The sequence below is a fragment of the Aulostomus chinensis genome, chromosome 17, assembly GCF_037954235.1.
Source record: "Aulostomus chinensis isolate RoL2024-O1b breed Wild chromosome 17, RoL_Achi_v1.0, whole genome shotgun sequence".
NCBI lineage: Eukaryota > Metazoa > Chordata > Actinopteri > Syngnathiformes > Aulostomidae > Aulostomus > Aulostomus chinensis.
In genome coordinates, this window is record NC_141336.1 from 13,276,514 (window position 1) to 13,295,553 (window position 19,040).

At 42.3% G+C, this 19,040-nt stretch overlaps 1 protein-coding gene across 5 annotated transcripts in view; it reads left to right on the top strand.

Moving 5' to 3' along the window:
• LOC147246373 (single-stranded DNA-binding protein 3) overlaps positions 1-17,857 on the top strand; it is a 42,843-nt gene extending 24,986 nt beyond the window's left edge. Inside the window, exons 5-18 of one of the 5 annotated variants that reach the window (XM_086182636.1) lie at positions 7,122-7,211; positions 9,813-9,896; positions 11,087-11,146; positions 11,240-11,306; positions 11,955-12,019; positions 12,861-12,922; positions 13,037-13,082; positions 13,563-13,598; positions 13,717-13,768; positions 14,018-14,088; positions 14,327-14,405; positions 14,490-14,518; positions 15,088-15,189; positions 16,838-17,857. In XM_086182636.1, the coding sequence (XP_086038762.1) occupies positions 7,122-7,211; positions 9,813-9,896; positions 11,087-11,146; positions 11,240-11,306; positions 11,955-12,019; positions 12,861-12,922; positions 13,037-13,082; positions 13,563-13,598; positions 13,717-13,768; positions 14,018-14,088; positions 14,327-14,405; positions 14,490-14,518; positions 15,088-15,189; positions 16,838-17,008 (1,014 nt within the window). In that variant the 3' untranslated portion in view covers positions 17,009-17,857. Of the gene's footprint in view, positions 1-7,121; positions 7,212-9,812; positions 9,897-11,086; positions 11,147-11,239; positions 11,307-11,954; positions 12,020-12,860; positions 12,923-13,036; positions 13,083-13,562; positions 13,599-13,716; positions 13,772-14,017; positions 14,089-14,326; positions 14,406-14,489; positions 14,519-15,087; positions 15,190-16,572 lie in introns of all 5 variants that reach the window. The other 4 variants (XM_086182635.1, XM_086182638.1, XM_086182637.1 and 1 more) reach the window with 4 other exon arrangements.
• The last annotated feature ends 1,183 nt before the right edge of the window (positions 17,858-19,040 follow it).

Sequence of the window (19,040 nt, forward strand, 5' to 3'; positions counted from 1 at the left end):
TAAATTAGCTAGATCACTACAGTCAGCTATTTCTCCTCCCGTCTCCACACACTCCCTCTCTCCTCCATCCTTACTCCTTCTGCTCCTCCCCTCCCTGGTTCTCTGTGCTAAGGACAGCAGGTCAAGGAGACAGTGATGAGGTACATATCAGTGTGAACCAGAATGTAGATTAGTACCCTCTCCAGGCAGGGACACACATAAATACAGACACACACACACACAAAACCACACACACTTGGATACATCCTGTCTCTTTCTACCCTCTCCTCTTTCCATCTAGTGTTTATGTCTCTGTCTTTATCCCTGTGAAAGGTATCAGGCAGAGGTCAATAATGTGTTGAGCACTATTGATCTGTCCGGTAGGTCCTATGCATGGGGAGGGGGTAGAGGAAAATGGAGAGGGAGGGATCAATGCTTTTCTGTATAGACCATCTACATACTGTACGGCACCAGCCAATCAGATCATTAGTCTTTTGTTCTCTGGTAGATTATTCATCAACACTGTGGCTTCTGTCTAAGGAGGAAAATCAAGCGTGACATGTCTTCACAAGATTTTGGATTAAAGCATCAGTCAATTTCAAATGTTTTGCCAAAAAGACATCATCATATTCCCACGCGGGGGTGGATAACACTTGACTTTGTGTTGTCTTGACTAAAGCTCAATTAATGTTTATCATTGACATCAAAGGTTGTAGATTTACGTCGCATGTGTGTGCAGTTGTCAGCCTGAAGCGAGATCTAAACCTGCTTCCCACGGACTTAAACAGATGAGGTAACTCCACTCTAACCCACAGGAAGCTGCAGTGAAATTACCTCAAAATAAGAGCTGAACACAAGAGGAACCAGCCAGCTGATGGAACTGTTTCAGTAACATTCAGTAACTTTTTGTGGTGATTTTTAAGATTTCCACCAATGATTTTCATTAATTAATCTGCCAAAAAGTGTTTGGCTAGTCAATATTAGAAAAGACTGAAAGATGCCCATGACAGAACCTCCCTGCACAAGGCTGCAGGTGACTCAGGTTTCACCTTACTAACATCACTTAACTGAAAGATTCCATTTTCCATCATGAAGTTTAAAACAGCAGACAGGGCCACAGGAAGAGATATATATAGATAGATAGATAGATAGATAGATATAGATTTTTTTTTGTTTTTTTTGTAGGCAAACCCAGAAGTTAGCATTGCTGTTGGTTCCCTGAAGCAAAAATTTAATGGGACTTTTACATTTGATTTTGGATCATTGTAGAAAATAATCTCAAACAAAAGACTCAAAGTTCACGTTTTGTTCACCTGGATTATCTTCATAATTGAACAAAAGTTTTATCATTTTTGAAGAGTAAAAGCAGTCGCTCAAAGTGAAAAACATCAGGCTCTGACAAATGACACCATGGAAAACACGACCTCAACATTGCTACAACCATCTTAGGGGCTCTTCTTTCTTCGGTGTGATAATGTTTAATGCCTGCAATAACTCTCTCAGGCCTTGTGTAAAAATAGTGTTAAGGTCCGTCGTCTTGTGATCCAATCACACGAGGTCAGCTCTCAAGTGTGTTCACACCTGGCTTTTAAATATGTCTCCATAAGTCTCCGGTGACCACTTGTAAACAGATCTCACTTCCTCACTCTGCAGGCAACAACAAAAACTCACAATTATTCCTATTTTGTTCTTTTTGATCAGCTTATTTTCCGGTGACAGTATGTAGTAGAATGTTTGTTTGTATTTATTACTCATGAGTACGTCGTTCAGTTCGTGGAGGAATGAAACGCATGTTGATTTGCTGCTATAGAAAATTTTGATGAATGCGTCCACTCAGTCGGTCACGTTCAATTCTAATACTTAGGGGACTTCAGTTTTGTTTTGATGACCTGTCTGGTTTGTTAATTGTTTGAGCAGAAAGACAGAGAGAGATCAGCTGATGGGCCAGCTAGGTTGAGTTCTGTTAAGGAAACGCAAAGTCAGCAATGCATTTCCTATGTTTATCAATCGAGAAAGGAAAAAAATCCCAGTGATCCAGGCCAAGACTGTTCCCCTGCATGCTCCTGACAAACCAAACCACCCAAGATGTTTGATGCAGCTGTAATACTTCTCTATGGGCTTTTCACATGACCGGATGTTGCAAGAATTAATATCCTGCTGTTAGCATGTTTATCAGTGTGTATTTCCATTTAAATGGAGGCCATCAGCAGAAGATGCAGTTACCACTCACACTACTACAAGAATGTAGCCTGATGTGACTGTGGTTTCAGTGATGGGAGTGCTCTAAGGGCTCATTGAGCGTGTTCACTCCTGTAGTAAAGACAGTCCACTTATTATTGGATTGCTTACGACACTCTTGATAAAAAACACTATATTCCAGGTCAATGTTGTTGTTTTTTGTTGTTTTTTGCATTGTAACTCTGATTCAATAGATACTCAGCTTGAGCAAGCAAGAATCAACTTGAGGTTTTTAACTCAGTTTAAATGGCGCCCTCTGTTGGAACTGAGGTCAACAGCAACGCAGACTCATTGTCATTCGCAAATGTACTTATTACAATAATGCTGCCTTTTATTAATTTCTTGGGGGGGCGGGGGGGGGGTGAGGTTGTGCTTCCACGTATAATGGCCTGTGGGTCTGGTCCTGGGGTGTATTTAGCCCTTGTGTGTACTAATCGACTGATATTTAGTTGAAATATATGGATATCAAGCTGAATGCGCAAGCGTTGATCAATTGAATGATCATTACTTTAGTGTGTTCACTCTCATTTGCAAGGAAAGCTGTGATCACAATGCATGATACATGTCCTAACGGAAAGTCTCCATTTTTTAGCAAGTGCGCAGTAGCTAGAAAAGGGAAACAGACAGAGACAAACAGAGCGAGCAAGAGAACGGCATCACATGTAATTTAGCTATTCAGTTCTTAACATAGTCTATAGTTTGTGTAGTTTTTCTTGAGTGTGTGTAGATTCTTGAATATTGTTTTTAGGAGACTGACAATATTAAATTACACCCAAAAAGTGCTTTTGTCAGCAGTTTTCCATCCAACACCGGCCACAACGATGAGCTACAGTTCAGGTCCAGATGTTGTATTATCGATAGAAATTCAAAATTAAGCAAAAAAATAAAAAACTTGCCTAATATTTTTGTTCAGACTTGGCTCCGGGACGCTTTGACGCTGTGTTTGTGTAGCGCTGCGGAGGAAGGCCATTAAAATATAGTTTACAGTTAAAGCAGTGTAAATATTCCCAGACATTTGAAAACGACTCCCTGGGGTTTTGTTGAACTTTCAGTCAGCTTCAATGAAAGAAACTTATTCTTCTCCTTCCTGCCGCATGTCAGGCATTAAAGCCCTTTTCAAGTTGTGCTGCCACTCGGCACTTCTTTAACACACTTCATTTCTTTTCCATACATTCATCCTGAAAATGAATAATTGAACTCAAGTGCATCCAGGTTCGTTTTTATCAACTAATTACTGCAGCACTAACGTGGATTGTTCTGTTTTCTTAAACTTTGTCTCTGTCTCGTCAGCCTACATTAACAGTCACTGTTTACCTGCACCGGTGACAACAAGACATATAGATTTACTTTCTCAGTGAACCAACCTATTCTGATTTAAGCAGAAACCCTTGTCACAGGGTTTTGTCATCAGCTCCCACTTCTGAGCGTGGAGCTGAAATGGAAAGGTAGATATAGGCGATACTGTGGGCGCCACTACAGAACTGAAAAAGCACGGTTGAATTCTTTTGTATTTCCCCAGGCCAGTTGGTTTTAATAAAGGCCGACTGCATACTAAATCTACCTTATGCTTTGCTGGTGGCAAGTGCACTTTCTGTTTGCTTTCAGTTTGCATTCAGCAAAGTGGAGACTGTATAAGCATTAATAGTGGTTGTTAATTGTTTATAACATTTATGTTATTGGTTATGAATATAAATCTCTATCCCTGTGCTTTTTTCTACTTTTTTTCTCCCCATGATCTTTTTTCTTCTGTCTCACTCATTTTTTACTAACTCTCCTTTTTTCTCTTATGGCTCCTCTCTCTCCTCCCTCATCATCTTATCCTCTCTCTGTTTCTGTCTCTTTCTCTCTCGCTCTCTTTCTCTCTCTCACACACTCCCTCTCTCTTTGCTCCTGGAGCGGGGGATGCCAGGGGGACAGAGTGCAGATAGGACCTGTCTCCATAGCAACAGCTTCTGCAAGCTGCTGACGCCCTACTGGGAGGGCTGAGGGAAGGAGAGGTTGTGATAGGGAGGAATAGCACTGGGGTTGGGTCACTGGGAAGGTGTGTGTGGAAGATTGTGTCTGTGTGTGTGCATGTGTGTTTGCTAGTGTCAGGAAAAGAAGCGAGGAGGGTCATGAAGAAAGAGAAGATGGAGGGAAAAAGTGTGCGAAAGAAGAGGCTGAGTGAGATGGATGAGAGGGAGGGGAGGATGGAGAGGGAGAGAAGGAGGCAGCCGACCCTGCGTCTTCCCCAGGGACTCAGTGGCCTGCTCATGTTCACTAGCAGAATTAGCATAAAGATGGGGGAGGTGTGTTTGAGTGTGTATGTGTGTGATTTTTCACTTTTTGTGTGTGTTGGTTTCAGATCATCAGGAGAAGGGCAGCGAGTGTATTTGTGTACATGCGTGTAATTGGTACTATGCGTTGTTGTCCAAGCATACAGTATGTGTCACATGGATGTAGTGTGTTTGTTAGGTGTGCATGCTGGTGGATGTAGTGTGTGTGTGTGTGTGTGTGTGTGTGTGTGTGTGTGTTTGTGAGAATGATTCCCTCCCCTGGGTCTTAAACCCCCTCCTTGTTCTGGTCCTACCATTCTCCACTGTCTGCCGCTGTACTGAATGGCGGCACTTTATGAGCCTGTGATGCAACTGTGTGTGTGTGTGTGTGTGTGTGTGTGTGTGTGTGTGTGTGTGTGGTTTTGCGCGTGTGTGTGTGTGTGGTTTTGCGTGTGCGTGTGTGTGTGGTTTTGCGTGTGCGTGTGTGTGTGGTTTTGCGTGTGCGTGTGTTTGGTCGTCCATGTGCTTGCATGTGTTTGTTCCGGCGTGCTTATGTAAGCACTTTGAACATGCGTCTCAGTCTATGTGTGTTGACAAGAATACAGTTATATCACATTTAACTCCCAGGCTGACCCCCCCCCCCCCCCCCCCCCCCCCCACGATGCCAGAGTCTACATTCTAGATTTGTTCTTCCTTATTGTTTGACTAACAAAGGAGATGGGAAACAATGGACAAGTATTAATATGATTACCAAAAGTTTACTGGACACTCTCATTAGGCCTCCTTCTTGCATTCTTCTTGCACAGATTGTTGTTTTTTTTTTCTCCTTTGCTTGTCCTCTAAATTTGAACATTTCTTATTCCTAGGTTTCAGAATAATTTTTCCAGGTTAAAATTATGTATAGGTCAGCTGACAATGGTAAAGCTAAATATATGGATTTATGATAGAACGTGGATAACTGCAACCAACCAATGTGGTCGTACATCAGAAATTGAAGTGTGATGAGTTCCCAGTAGAAAAAAATAGCTAACAAGGAAAAATGAGAAACATCAAAGCCAATTATTGGCCAAATGGATAATTGGTTTATCCGTGATTTTTAACCTGTGCTTCATAATTATGGATAGACACAGTTGTACATCCCAAATTTCTTCTCCTATCAAATTGTAAAAACTGCACACACTCTCTTATTGGGTGATGACATGGTATTTTACTTTGGTAGGTTAAAGACGTAAGACGCTAATATAGAGACGCTTTCTTCTAACTTGTGTTTCCAGTCATATTACCATTGGAACAGTTGATGTTATATCTGCTGAAACAATCAGCCCTAAGTTCAGTCCATTACACTTGAAATACTTTCATCAAGATGTTTTCTCAAACCAAAAGTTAAAAATGACTTGACCATTTGTTGATCAAATGACCTAAGAATCCACACTACTGAAATTTTTGTTGACATGGCCGGTGCCAGGGGTTACTGATGCTGATATTTCTGTGTACGAACATGTAAGGGAAAAAGGTTCTGGGTTCCAGTCCCAGCTCCAGCACAGGATCTTTCTGTGTGGAGTCTGCATGTTCTCCCTGTTCCTGTGTGGGTTCTCTCTGGTACTCCAGCTTCCTCCCACAGTCCAAAGACATCAAGAGGGGACGAGGCTGATTGATACTCTAAATTGACTGTAGGTGTGACTGTGAGTGTGAATGGTTGTCTGTCTCTATGTGTTGGCCCTGTGATGGACTGGTGACCTGTCCAGGGTGAACCCCGCCTCTCGCCTGAAGGCTGCCAGGATAGGCTCCAGCCCCCTGTGAGGCACAGGGAGAACATGCAAACTCCACACAGAAAGACCCTGTGCCCGGGCCGGGACTCGAACTCAGAACCTTCTTGCTGCAGGATTTCAGTGCTAACCACTGCACCACTGTGTATTATAGATACTTAAAAATTGACCAATATTTACATTATGTTCCAATGTTATCTTAGAACTATAAAAAAAGTAGTTTTACCCTCAAAATTACCATGGAAAAAATATTTGCATGCTTGAATCAATTTGTTTTGAATTTGACCAGCAACAGCACCAAAAGATCAACAAAATCTCCATGTTATTGTTATAGTCATGTCTCATGTTGAATTGTCCCAGTTGAATAACAATAATAATTGTTGCATTAGAAGAGATGAGCCAACATAAATGAATGCATAAATCTGCATGAATCTACTCAATTGAGGCATTGTATTTTGTGTGAACTCATTCATTTTGACTGGAGCCACAGTGTATAAAGCAGAAAAGTGCTCGTCTCCCGTGGCAGACGACAGGACGGTGCAGCCTCTGTACCTTCGAAGAGAAACGGTTATGTTTCAGCACCGTATAGAAATAAACATTTGAGCTGAGATTTCTCCTCTAACTTCATTTGATGATGTGCCCTGATCTCGTCTGCTTTCCCTCTTAAGAGATTTAATGGGTTGTAACAGACGACACTAACTTTAGATGGGGGGGGGGGGGGGGGGGCAGAAGTTTGCTGTGATTGCAGGTGCAGACACTGCCCCCCATAGTAATGTAGTAGATAGTGCATCATGTACATAAATATTGCTATATCGCTATATATGCACCAGTGGAGAAACACACACTAAACATCACATTTAATCATTTGTTTCTTGTATTTCAGAGCGCAGCAGCAGCGCCAAGCCCAGTGATGGGCAACATGCCGCCCAACGATGCCATGCCAGGTGGTCCCATGCCTCCAGGCTTCTTCCAGGTATGCCCCCTCCCCTTCCCGGTCATGTTCTCATCAACTTATCCATCTATATCTCCACTCAATTCACATATCGCTGTCTAAGCTGAATAAAAGACTTAGTTGGGCCCTTTTGAGTTAAAATGAGCAGGTTGTTTAATGTCTTGAAGCCCTAAATATCCACTATAGTGCAACTTGATTTACTGTCAAACCTGTAGTCTTGTTTTTTTGCAGAAATAGTGGCTCCATCCTTAGTTAACTTTCATTTGGTATTTTACAGCGTACTTTAATTTAGATTTGACTGTAATCAACAGACTTGTATATCTACAGGAGGGTATTCTCTCATAGCGAAGATCTCAGTGTGTCAAATTGCCGGTCATTGTTAGTATTATCGTCCGTTTCTGTTTAATATCGTGTTTTTTTATCACAACATGAAAAATGTAATTTTCTTACTTCAAGTTTCTATTTGTTTAAAATATCTTAAAACGGATATTAATCAAAAATATAAATATATATTTGTAAATGTAAAGAATTGATGTTATTGTCAGCTTTAAATTCCAGCGTAGGTCTTGCCATTTTAATTAAGCCCTTCAATTTAAAATCAATAACTTAGCTTGATCACAATTACGATTTCAACTCCCCCACTTCTTTTTTTGCCTCTTACCATATTTCTCCGAACACTGTTTATTCCATTCTTGATATTGACACCCACCAGAGCCTCCGAGGCTCCCACCATTCATTCATCTGTGGCTGGCTCTCGCTAGGCTGTTGAAGCGATTTGTGATTCAACCATCCTGTATTCATCCTCTCCACTCCTCCATCTCCGTCTCTGTCTCTGACCTGTCCCGGCTCTGTGAAGGGAAAGGTTTTAGTGTGGGAGATGGCTGCCTGTTGAGTGGAGAGAATGAGAAACACAAACGCTGCCAGTACACTGAAAAAAAATACACACACACACCAATACATTCACGAACACACTTCCGTGTAGCGGCGCAAACAACACACACATTCTCAGTGAGGCTGCGGTGTGATGGACAGCGCTGGCATTTGGCAGGAGCATGATAAGGTGGCGGAGAAGAGTAGGAGAGAAAAAGCAAGTGACACGATGGAGAGAGGGAAGGATGGAAAGAGATGAAGAGGGGTGCGAGAGAAGGAGGAGGAGGAGAGGGGAAATGTGAAAGATCAGTGCCACCAGGATTGCGGCCCCCATGTTTGTTTCTGTGGCTACCTACCACTCTATTGTTTTCCTGCTGCAAGTGAGGCAACAGTGGTGGTGAGGAGTGGTGGTGGACTAATGAGAGTGGAGCTGTGAATAGGCAAGGGAGAGAGGGTGGGGGGAGAGGGTGAGGAGAGAGAGGCATGGAGGTGCTATTTATAACATTGGTGGGGGAGTGATTGCATGTTTGTGCATGTGTGTTTGTGTGTATGTTGTGTTCAAGGGACCTTGTAACATAAAACTTTGGTCATCCGCTGCAAACATGCTTCATTGTACACGTGTGTGTGTGTGTGTGTGTGTGTGTGTAATGTGTATATTTATATATATATATATATATATATGTATATAACATATGTGTGTGTGTGTAAATATGTGTGTGTGTGTGTGTGTGTGTGTGTGTGTATAACTGTGCCAACTCTAAAACCACTTTGAGAAATACAAATATTATAAACAATACAAGTGCTCAAATAAAGGAACTTTCCATAGTATAAATAAAAGTATATAATATGACAGCTATAGATGAACATTTACATTTGGAAAGTTATGGTCGAGGTTCCGTAGTCATTGTTATTGACTGAAGCATGTTGAGGTAAGTTGTTCATTTTAAAAGTAGTTTACACCTCAGACCCACAGATGAGCTAGCTGGCTAACTATACATGGAAAATGTCTCAGCTTTAATTCCCCTGGACAACGAGAACGAAAAGTAAAGAGATGAAGACCCTCACAGAGAAGGAACACATGAGAGAGTGTTGCATAATGAGTTATTTAGTAAGGGTCATTAACCTCTTGTGTTAGAGTGAAATGTCAACAATAACAGAGGAGTGTGTGTGTTTATGTGTGTGTGGAGATGCCGAGGACATACTAAATATGCAATGAGCAAGGGGAAAAAAAAACTCCAAACTTTTATCAGTATCATTTCTATTTTAGTTTGAAGTTGCTACTAGTGCCTGTCCTGTTGCATCCTGTCCTGTTGCAATGAGCCTTTGGCAACACTGCCCCCATGTGATGTAGAGTGGAACTACATGTAATCCACTGGAGGTGTAGGGGTCTGGCCCTTGCAGTGAGATGGACGGTGTATTGATGAGTGGATTCTTAGCTGCTAATTATTTATGCCTGTTGCTGTGCGCTTGTTTGGACCAATCAAAACTCTTCCTACTGGTTTTGTGTTTAAACCTGTGTTTTATTGTGAAGGAGCATATTAGTATTTCACTGCAGATTTCAAATTTGCCCAAATTGTCCATTATTTTTCTTCCCCCCTCCTGCTCCTCTTCCTCCTCAACCTAAAGAATCCTTGCTGACTCCTCCCCCCCTCTGGTCATCCTCTCTCTCTGTTACTTTGATCGGGTAATTCCTCCAGGTGTAAAACCCCCCATGGCCCCTCCCCTCTCTGATATCACTCTTCTTTCTTAAAGGGACCACCCGGCTCTCAACAGTCCCCCCATGCACAGCCCCCCCCACACAACCCCAGCAACCCAATGATGGGACCCCATGGCCAGGTAAGATGCAAACACTTCCTCTCAAACACCCCTCTTTCTTTCATTTTCTCCAAGTCCCCCACCCCTCTCACCCACACACAAGCCCCTCTCACCCCCTCCCTCCCTCTCTCTCTCCCTCTTTCTTCCATTCACTGCTCGCACACGTCTACCCTCCAGCCCCGTTAGTTCCAGTTTCATTCTGGCTAACTCCCTGTAGATGTTATCCCCTCCAGTTGCCCAGCTCCGTTGTGAAAGCCGCGCATCCAGAGGCAGCAGGCCTTGCTCTTCTCTGAGGCCCAGAGTCGTCTGTCCCTGTGTGGAATGAATAATTCACTCCTTACCCCTCCCCCGGAGCAGCTTGTGGGGGGTTGCACACTTATCTGCTCATGTGCTTTAAACACACACGCAGCTCTCCCTTCTGCCTACTTTTTCTCGCAACTTATGAATAAAAAAGGGTGCAGGCACTATATATACATGTGTACAAAACACATGCATGTTGGACAATTATCGTTTTGTGTGAATTTGATAGATAAGATTCCATTGATATTAGGCATTTAAGAAACTTTCCATCAGTGTTTCAATAAGTTTCCAGAACCGTTGCGACCAGCGCCACGGTGTAGGGAAAGGTAACCCTCGCCCCATTAACTGCGGCAGCCCGGATATTCATTCTTGTGGTTTCTGGTTTCTGTCTTGTGTGCGAGAGAGTGTGAACATGCTTCCTCCAAGGTTTTTGAATGGTGTTGTTAGCCTGAGGTGTCTAACTACACCAGGCAGACCACAGGGCTGAGTCGGCTTACACCACAGCAAGAGCAGGGTGTGCAGGAAGCTTTGCTGTCTTTACACACATGCACAAACACACACACACACACACACACACACACACACACACACACACACACACACACACACACACACTAACAAATCCTTGCTTCCAGTGCATTTTTTTGAGTATACGTGATCACAGTAATGAAACAGACGTCTGAGTAAGTGCTTTCATTGTTTTGTTTCCATGTGTTGATGAATTTGCAAGCTTTCAGTGTCATCCTCCATCTCCCCCGATCACACTGTGTCCATCTGTGTGTCCTCTGCGCTACCCCTGTTTGAGTGCTCTTGGATTTATCAATAATGAAAATGTCGTTTTTCTCTCTGTGTGTCCCTTTTTTCCCCTCATTTCCCATTTTTTTCACTTCCCTCCTCCATTTTCTCTGCAGCCTTTCATGTCACCGCGGTATCCAGGTGGACCGCGCCCTTCACTCCGAATGCCAAATCAGGTAATTGAGTCACTTTTTTTTGTTTTCTGAATTTTTTTGTTTGTTTATTTGTTTGTCAGTCTGTATTTTAATCATGTCTGCCCCTTTTCTCAGCCTCCTGGAGGAATCCCAGGATCTCAGCCTCTCCTGCCAAACAGCTTGGACCCGACAAGACCGCAAGGTAGAAGAAGAGCAGCTGTCAAAGTCTTAAACTGGGATATTTTCAATATGAAATGTGTAAAATTTTAATCACAGATAATGTGTTTGTAGGAGAGGATGACCCTACCGAGGCTTTAACTGATTATTTTCATGATTCAGAGAAATTTATCTAGTCATTCTTGAAAAAAAGTACTTATTAGTATTGGTGACAGAGAAAAAAAAATTCTTTTCTCATTTTACTTCGTGTTAACACATTTTACAAAAGCTCTCAGGGATTAATTTCTTCTTAACTACTGAATTAAAGGAAAAGCTGTAAAGTAGAGGAGCTGCACCCAACGAATGTTGAATCATTTTTGTCAAATGACCTTTACTTCTTATTTTGGTTCTTTATTTTCTTTCTTCTTCTTTGTCTATCAGATTGTTGTATATTTCAGTCCTAACAGAAATTTATTTTTCCATGTGTGGACTTGAATGTCAGTTGCATCGTTCTCAGGAAGGGGGGTCTGTGGTGATTTTAGCTGGAGATTATAGCCTGGGTAGCCAGAGGGTTATAACTAATGGGATTAGGATGGAGCGTAGTCTGTTGCGTGTCTTAATTCCTGACTTTAGGAGACAAGCCATATGTGGGGTCATTTCAGCACTCCTGACTCTGGGGGTCTCTTCTTTTCAGGACATCCTAACATGGGTGGTCCGATGAGAATGAACCCACCTCGAGGAATGGCCATGGGCCCACAGGTATGCACACACACTTGAATTTATCATTGAATACGAGTTGAAATCTTGTAAAGATTCAGAATGGTATTTTTTTGATTCCCTTATTGATCCTTTGTACAAGATATTAAGCACTTCTACTCTCTGAGTCAGGAAGCAGTGGAGAACAGAAGGTTGACTGTTTGCAGGATATTTCAAGAGATTCTACGCAATTGTCTTGTAACATTTGAACACTTTAAAATAAATGACCGTTCCACTTCTCTCAAAATGACATGGAAGCTGGTGGGGGTGTCTGACTGGGTGCCTTCACTAGGGTGAAGGCTGATTGTAGCAACAATATCATGGAACTGGATGAAATAACACAATATTGGTGCAGCTTTCGTTTCCTTTTTAGTCAAAGGACAAAAAAAAATCAGCTGTGGCTCTTAACCTGTGTGAGTGTCAAATATAAAACATTTCCGGAAATGAAGCTCATGTTCAGTAGAATTATGTTTCAGTATATTGCTGGTGTTTCTGCTGGATATGATCATTTTAATGACAATAAAACCGGCACTGCTGTCATCTTCCCTGGTTAAGCGAAACCGCACTTGCTGTGTTTCTCGAGCACGACTCTGTTGGGTTTTTTTAAACGCACAAACGCAACCGTCAGAAAAAACATGGCGGCATCAACAAGAGGAACTGATAAATAATTTGGAGCTGGTCGAGGGTGTTGCTGCAGGTATCAGTCCAGTTATGGTGATATACATGTAATAATTAATGAACAGTATCACTGTAAGTGAAAGAAACAAATGAGACAGAAGAAGTCTGTTACTGAGGACCAGTAGAACCTCTCTCGACATCTTCTCTCCGTGTGTTTTCGTAACAGAATTACGGGGGTATGAGGCCTCCCCCCAACTCGATGGGCGGCCCCATGCCGGGAATGAACATGTAAGTTCAAACAAGAGAGCCAGTAACTGTTTCTGCTTCAGCCTTTTCAGAGTTGATTTATTATATTTCATTCCACCATTTTCACCTTGCTCTTTCTTCTCTTTCAATTATCAGGGGTCCTGGAGGAAGAGGGCCTTGGCCAGGACCTAATGCGAACTCTGTAAGTCACATGCTAGATGTTGAATTTCTCTGGGAATGTAGTTCTTATATTACTGACATACAGTATCAATACAGTATAGACATATGTGAGTAAGTGAGTGGTGCTTGTGACCAAATGTCTGTACACTTATTTTGAATATTTACCTGACAAAGCTAGAAAAAAACAGCCTCAAAATGAACCATGTGGTCAAGCATTAGGGCTGGGAATCCTTCTAAAAATACTAGAAAGTTACTAAGTACTTGGATACTGGCACCACATCCTTTTGTCTGATATCAGTTTTGATAAGATGGGAATTACATGACGCATTGTTTTCAAACTTTGGTCTCGTTTTCAACTTTTTGGCATTTTCACTTTCAAAATTACAAGCTTGAAAATGTAAATCGGTTCAGCAAAATGTGGTTGAACTGCATTTGTATGTTATTTAGCTTCTCCTCTCTAGACGTTTAGTGTAACCTCCCCCTGACATGTTTCCCTCTGCAGATAGCCTACTCCTCCTCATCCCCAGGAAACTATGTGGTGAGTTTCTCATCGGCCCGGAGCAGCTCAGCTCTTCTCAGTATGATATAATGATGCAGCTCATTCATGTTCTGATGATCGGCATTTTTAACGTTTATATCACTGGCTTGATCCCCAGGGTCCTCCAGGCGGAGGGGGCCCACCTGGAACTCCCATCATGCCCAGCCCAGGTGGTGCGTCACCTAACTTTGTCCCCTGCACTAACACCTGTAATAGACATCTTCTCCATAATCCCCTTCACTGACCAAGCATGAATGTGTCCCCTCACCAAACACCACTATGCTTTTGATTGTTCCCATTTAGCACGTCTGTTAATTACTTAGTTGATAATTACTATTTTATTATTTTTATTTAAAAAAAAAGCCTGATATCTGCTAGTAAGGTGTAACTGACGTGTTTTGTTTTTGTTTTTTTCCTAGATTCAACTAACTCCAGTGAAAACATCTATACAATGATGAACCCTATTGGACCAGGAGGCAACAGACCCAATGTGAGTCTGGCTTCATCCTCGTGTTTTTGTTTTTATCTTGTGTTGTCTGACACTTCAAGATACTCCAGATTACTTCTGATTCCTAGTTGTGGTTGATGAGGTCACGATTATGCAATCCCACATAAAGTAATCCAGCTCAGTAAGAACTGAGTATTATTAGACTGAATGAATTAAATACTTAACTGAAAAGTTCACTGTTCCATGAAGATGAATGTTTACGTCTGCATGCGTCCATTAGTTCCCAATGGGACCCGGACCTGACGGGCCCATGGGAGCCATGGGAGCCATGGAGCCACACCACATGAACGGATCACTAGGTGGGTTCATGCAGAGTGATGTGTGTAGAAATGAACCTGCTTTTGAAATTTGTATTAAGTTTATCCTTCTCTTTGCTTCTGCAGGGTCTGGGGATATGGATGGCTTGCCAAAGGTGAATGAAAACCTTCTATATTCTCTTGTTCGCACTAAAATCCTGCCTAGGAAGGGTATTCTAGTAGGTTTGGATTTATTTTTTTGTTACTAAATCAGCCATTGTAGTGGGCTGCAGACAGTTACAGAGGCAGCCTTCCTCCAGTTAGACACAAACTCTGGTACAGTTCATTGTGGTATGGATGTGATTTGATCCAGCTGTGAGATGAACTCTACAGGCTCGAGCTAAGCAGCCCCTGTAACCGGTGGGGCTTTGATCAGTTGGCTTTGTCGGAAAAAGTAGTAAAAAATGTGACAACTTCAGAATGCAGATGCTCTCTGCTGTATTTACTGTCATGCTCCTGACCCATAAACCGGGTGATCGTGCTCAAGTGGTTTATACTGATATGATCCCCTTCACTAAGATTTTTCTGTGATAGCGAATTGAAAAAATTTTACAAGCTCTTCAACTAAAACCAGAGAAAACAAAAACAAGGTGTGAAATGACCTTAAAATGTTCACATAAAAGAACGGTGTTGTATAAGAAGCAATGTCATCAGTTTTTCCTCCCTCTCCCCCTGCCCCTTCCAGAGTTCCCCTAATAACATGGGGGGCATGAATAACCCTCCTGGAACGCCGAGAGATGATGGCGAAATGGGCGGGAACTTCTTGAACCCATTCCAAAGTGAAAGTGTAAGTAGAGTGAGTGAATGGAATCTCATGACCCTTAACAGTTCTCCTCGATGTCCTGACATACCAGTGGAAGAATGCAAGCAGAGGGTTGGCCGGAACGTTTAAAGTTGCGTCGAGATTGTGTGTCATCCGGATAGCTCGTAGTGGTATTAATGTGTCACACACATCCTATTTTTTTGTTTATCCAGAGGAAACACAACACCAATCAGACCTTTGTTGCTGAGGTTCAACTGTAGTTTGTAATTTGGTCAAGGACCTGAGCACAGTCAAACCTGGTCTCAGAGGACGCAGACACGTCGGACCAGACTTTGGGAGCAAAATAAATGTTGACACCCAACTGTAACTGTGAAAAATCAGCATGCATTTGATCACTATCAGGCCCCTTGATCCAAAAAGGACTCAGGAACTGTCCAAACACACACGCCCCCCCCCCCCCCATCCCCCACCCCGATCTCAAGCTTATAGGGAATCCGCTTCAATTCACTAAAGTTGTAGACACCCTCACAATAGACCTGAACCTGATTTGACTGACAATGAACCAGACCTGAACCCCTGGACCAGGTCAAGTCTCTGCAGTGCAGCATGATTTGGGAAACTGAAAATTGTGAGATGCAACATAAGAGACTGAGTTCTTGCTGGAGCACACGACCAGGTTTAATGCATCTACAAATCAACAGCATATGTTCTGCTTGCATTGCAGCCGCTTACTAATCACTTAGAAACTCATTCTTGACCCTGTGAACCAGTGATGTGATTTCATTTGACAAAATCAATGTGTCATTAGGAAAGTATATTAAGGACAAATTGAGGATTTGAATGTTTTCAGCTTCTTGATCAGGCCAGGTTAGATGTACTACAGGTGGAGGGGGGTACTTATCCTGGTTTTGTGTAATATCGTGGGCTGTGACCCTCGGCCTGGAGAGCCAGGGGGGGGTGCGAGCCAGAGTTCAAGTGGGGCCCTAACACCCCCGATTCAACTAATCAACAACAGGGCTGGGAAATGTTCAGTATTAGTGAGATTTCTCACTTTGACAACCTAAATATTTGAGCTTAAAATACAAGCAGCTGCACAAAATCTTGGTTGCTGCTAAATCCGACAAAAGATAACTAAAGAATGGTTTTGAAAATATAAACCCAAGTTTAAAAGAAAAGACAAATACTGTTGATTTTCTTCCTGTCAGTACCCAGCCTTCATAATCCGTTACATGAGCTACTGCCGTGTTGATTACTTGAGTCAGATGTGTTACATCCTGGCTGGACCTCACGTCTGTCCTTCCTCTAGCTTTGCAGGGCTGGGTCTGAGCGCCCCTTGGTGTTTTAAATGGTAGTTACATATCCACTCATCTGTGCCCTCCTCCCCTTTCCCCCTCTCTCTCTTTTCAGTATTCTCCCAACATGACGATGAGTGTGTGATTTTATTTTTTCCTTTATTTTTTTTTTTTGTATTTTTGTTTATTTTTCCTCCTATTTTTATATCCCTGCACCTGATTTTATTTTTCTTCAATCCTTACCTCACCTCGGATTGGACCACCAACCTTCCTCACACACATCCTCTGCCCTCCTCCTCCTCCTCCTCCTCCTCCCTCCCCCCCTATACGGGATCCTGCTTTTTCCCTCCTTCTCACTCGGGAACTGAACGGCCACGCAGCCCTCTGGGACAGCCCTCGAACATGCTGGGACTCTAATTAAGAGGGGCCCTCCTGGAGCATGCAAGATGGCCAGCGGTCTGAATAGGAAGCAGTCACAGAGCAACAGGAAGAACCTCTTCTCTGACTCCGGCCCCAGCCTCCCTGGCTTCCTGTCAGGGTCTAGACAATAAGCGAGGGGATGAGGACAAACAAGAGAGAACGAGGGTTTTGAAAGGAGACTGAATAACTCAGCCCTCCCGTGAGGACACAATGTCAAGTCTCTCAGCAGCTGCCTGGAAGCTTCTCAACCACAATAATTTTGGACTTTTTTAATTTTTATTGTCAGTTTTTTCAGTGAAGGGTCAAATGAAATGACCCCTTTGCCCCTGACATTGTTCTCTCTCTGTATGTACATTTTTAACAGAGGTGTTGTGATGATCAGTGAACTTTTATTTTCTTTTTTTGTGTATGTATTGTATCATTGCTATTTTTATTATTGTTATTAATTATATTGGTATGGTTGTTTTTAAGATTAGGTTCTAATTTCTTTTTATTTCTAAGGGCACATTACTTTCATGAAGACGGCATATGTGCACACAAATCAGAAATTATTTGTAATAATTCACAAATATTCAGAGGTGTGACCACACTGCCCCCTACAGGTATCCATCATGGTACTAATTGGCCTTCTTTTGAAACTTAATCAGAGGGTTTTGCAGCGTCCTTAAAAAAAAAAAAAACTTTTTTATCCACACCAGAAGAAGAAACTGCTCCTCTTTTAGTAGCTTCATGCAGAGAAATGCACAGCTCTATTTATTTATGTACTTTAATTTGTCTAATGAGTTACAGTTACCTTTTTTTTAAGTGTTATCCCTGGGTTTTTGTTAACTGCAGAACTAGTAGCAACTGTGTAAATATGCAGATCCAGTCAGCAGCAGCAACAGTGATATCATCAGACCCTTCCATCAAAGCCCCCACCCACCCTTCTCCCTCTGCAGGTGTTTTCAGAACCCCCCCCCAGACACACACACACACACAAACACACTCACACACACACACTCATGCTGCTTCCATAAGGTCACTGTTCACTCCGACATGTACGTAAGCTGCGTTCTTGTCTCTCTGCTGACGTGTAGTGAACACTTGGATTGTTTTGTTTTGGTTTTTTTGGGGGGAGGGGGGGTTGTTTTGTTTTTGTTTGTTTGCTTCACTTCCTGGCAAGTCTTCAACTCACTGTGATGTACTGTATGTCTGTGATCTCTACCCATTTGCTTTTCTCTCACACACACACACAGACACACACACACCCCTAATCTGCGCAGCGTTCTCTCTTTACAGTTATAGAAGAACTTTTAAAGATTCAGAAGAAGTCAGGAAGTGGCACAGCATTGCTCTGTTGACTGTAACGAGTGCCCCCCCCCCCCCCCCCCCCGTCCCCCTCCCCGTCCAGCATCGACACACACGGTCACACAGCATTCCGCTCTGATTTTATTTTTGTTTGTTTTTGTACAACTCTCCATCTTTTGGTTTCAATTCTTCAACAAAAAAAAAATTTTTTTTTTTTTTTTGTAAATACTGTAAAGTGCATTTTGATATCATTGACATGTTTTGATATTTCAAATCACGATATGAACAGTTTGATCAGAACTGTGCTGATTTCGGGGCAACTGTGCGTATTTGTTCAGAGATGTCTGCTGAGAAACTGGAGCTGCTATAGAATTATATGCTATCTCACCTCATCACAGACTAAAAATCGTGGCTTTACTGTGCGTTGGAGCTGTCGTGTCGAGGGAGGACAGTTTTAAAGAATGTGTGTGAAACACCTTTTAGCTAAGTCACTATCACACACACACACACACACACATTTTCTCATAAGTCTTTAAATTGGTCCGAAAGCCATCCTCCTCTGGCTCTTTTTTTTTTTTTTTTTTTTTTAATTTTTGTTTTTGGAAAATGCTGAAATGAGGTTAAAAATAATCTTTTCACCATTTTGACAGTGTAAGAAAAGAGGCCAGTTTTTCTTTTTCTTTTTCTCAATAAGTCATCTTTTCTTGGCCATCACTGCATTTCAGCTACAGATCCCTTCAACAGGGCACATATAGGACACTGGCTCTCAGTCCGAACCACCAGGGACCAGAACACAAAACTTTAACTATGAAGGATTTTTTTTTTTTTTTAATTTCTACTCTATTTAAAATGGGGTTGGGAGAAATGTTGGGGGGG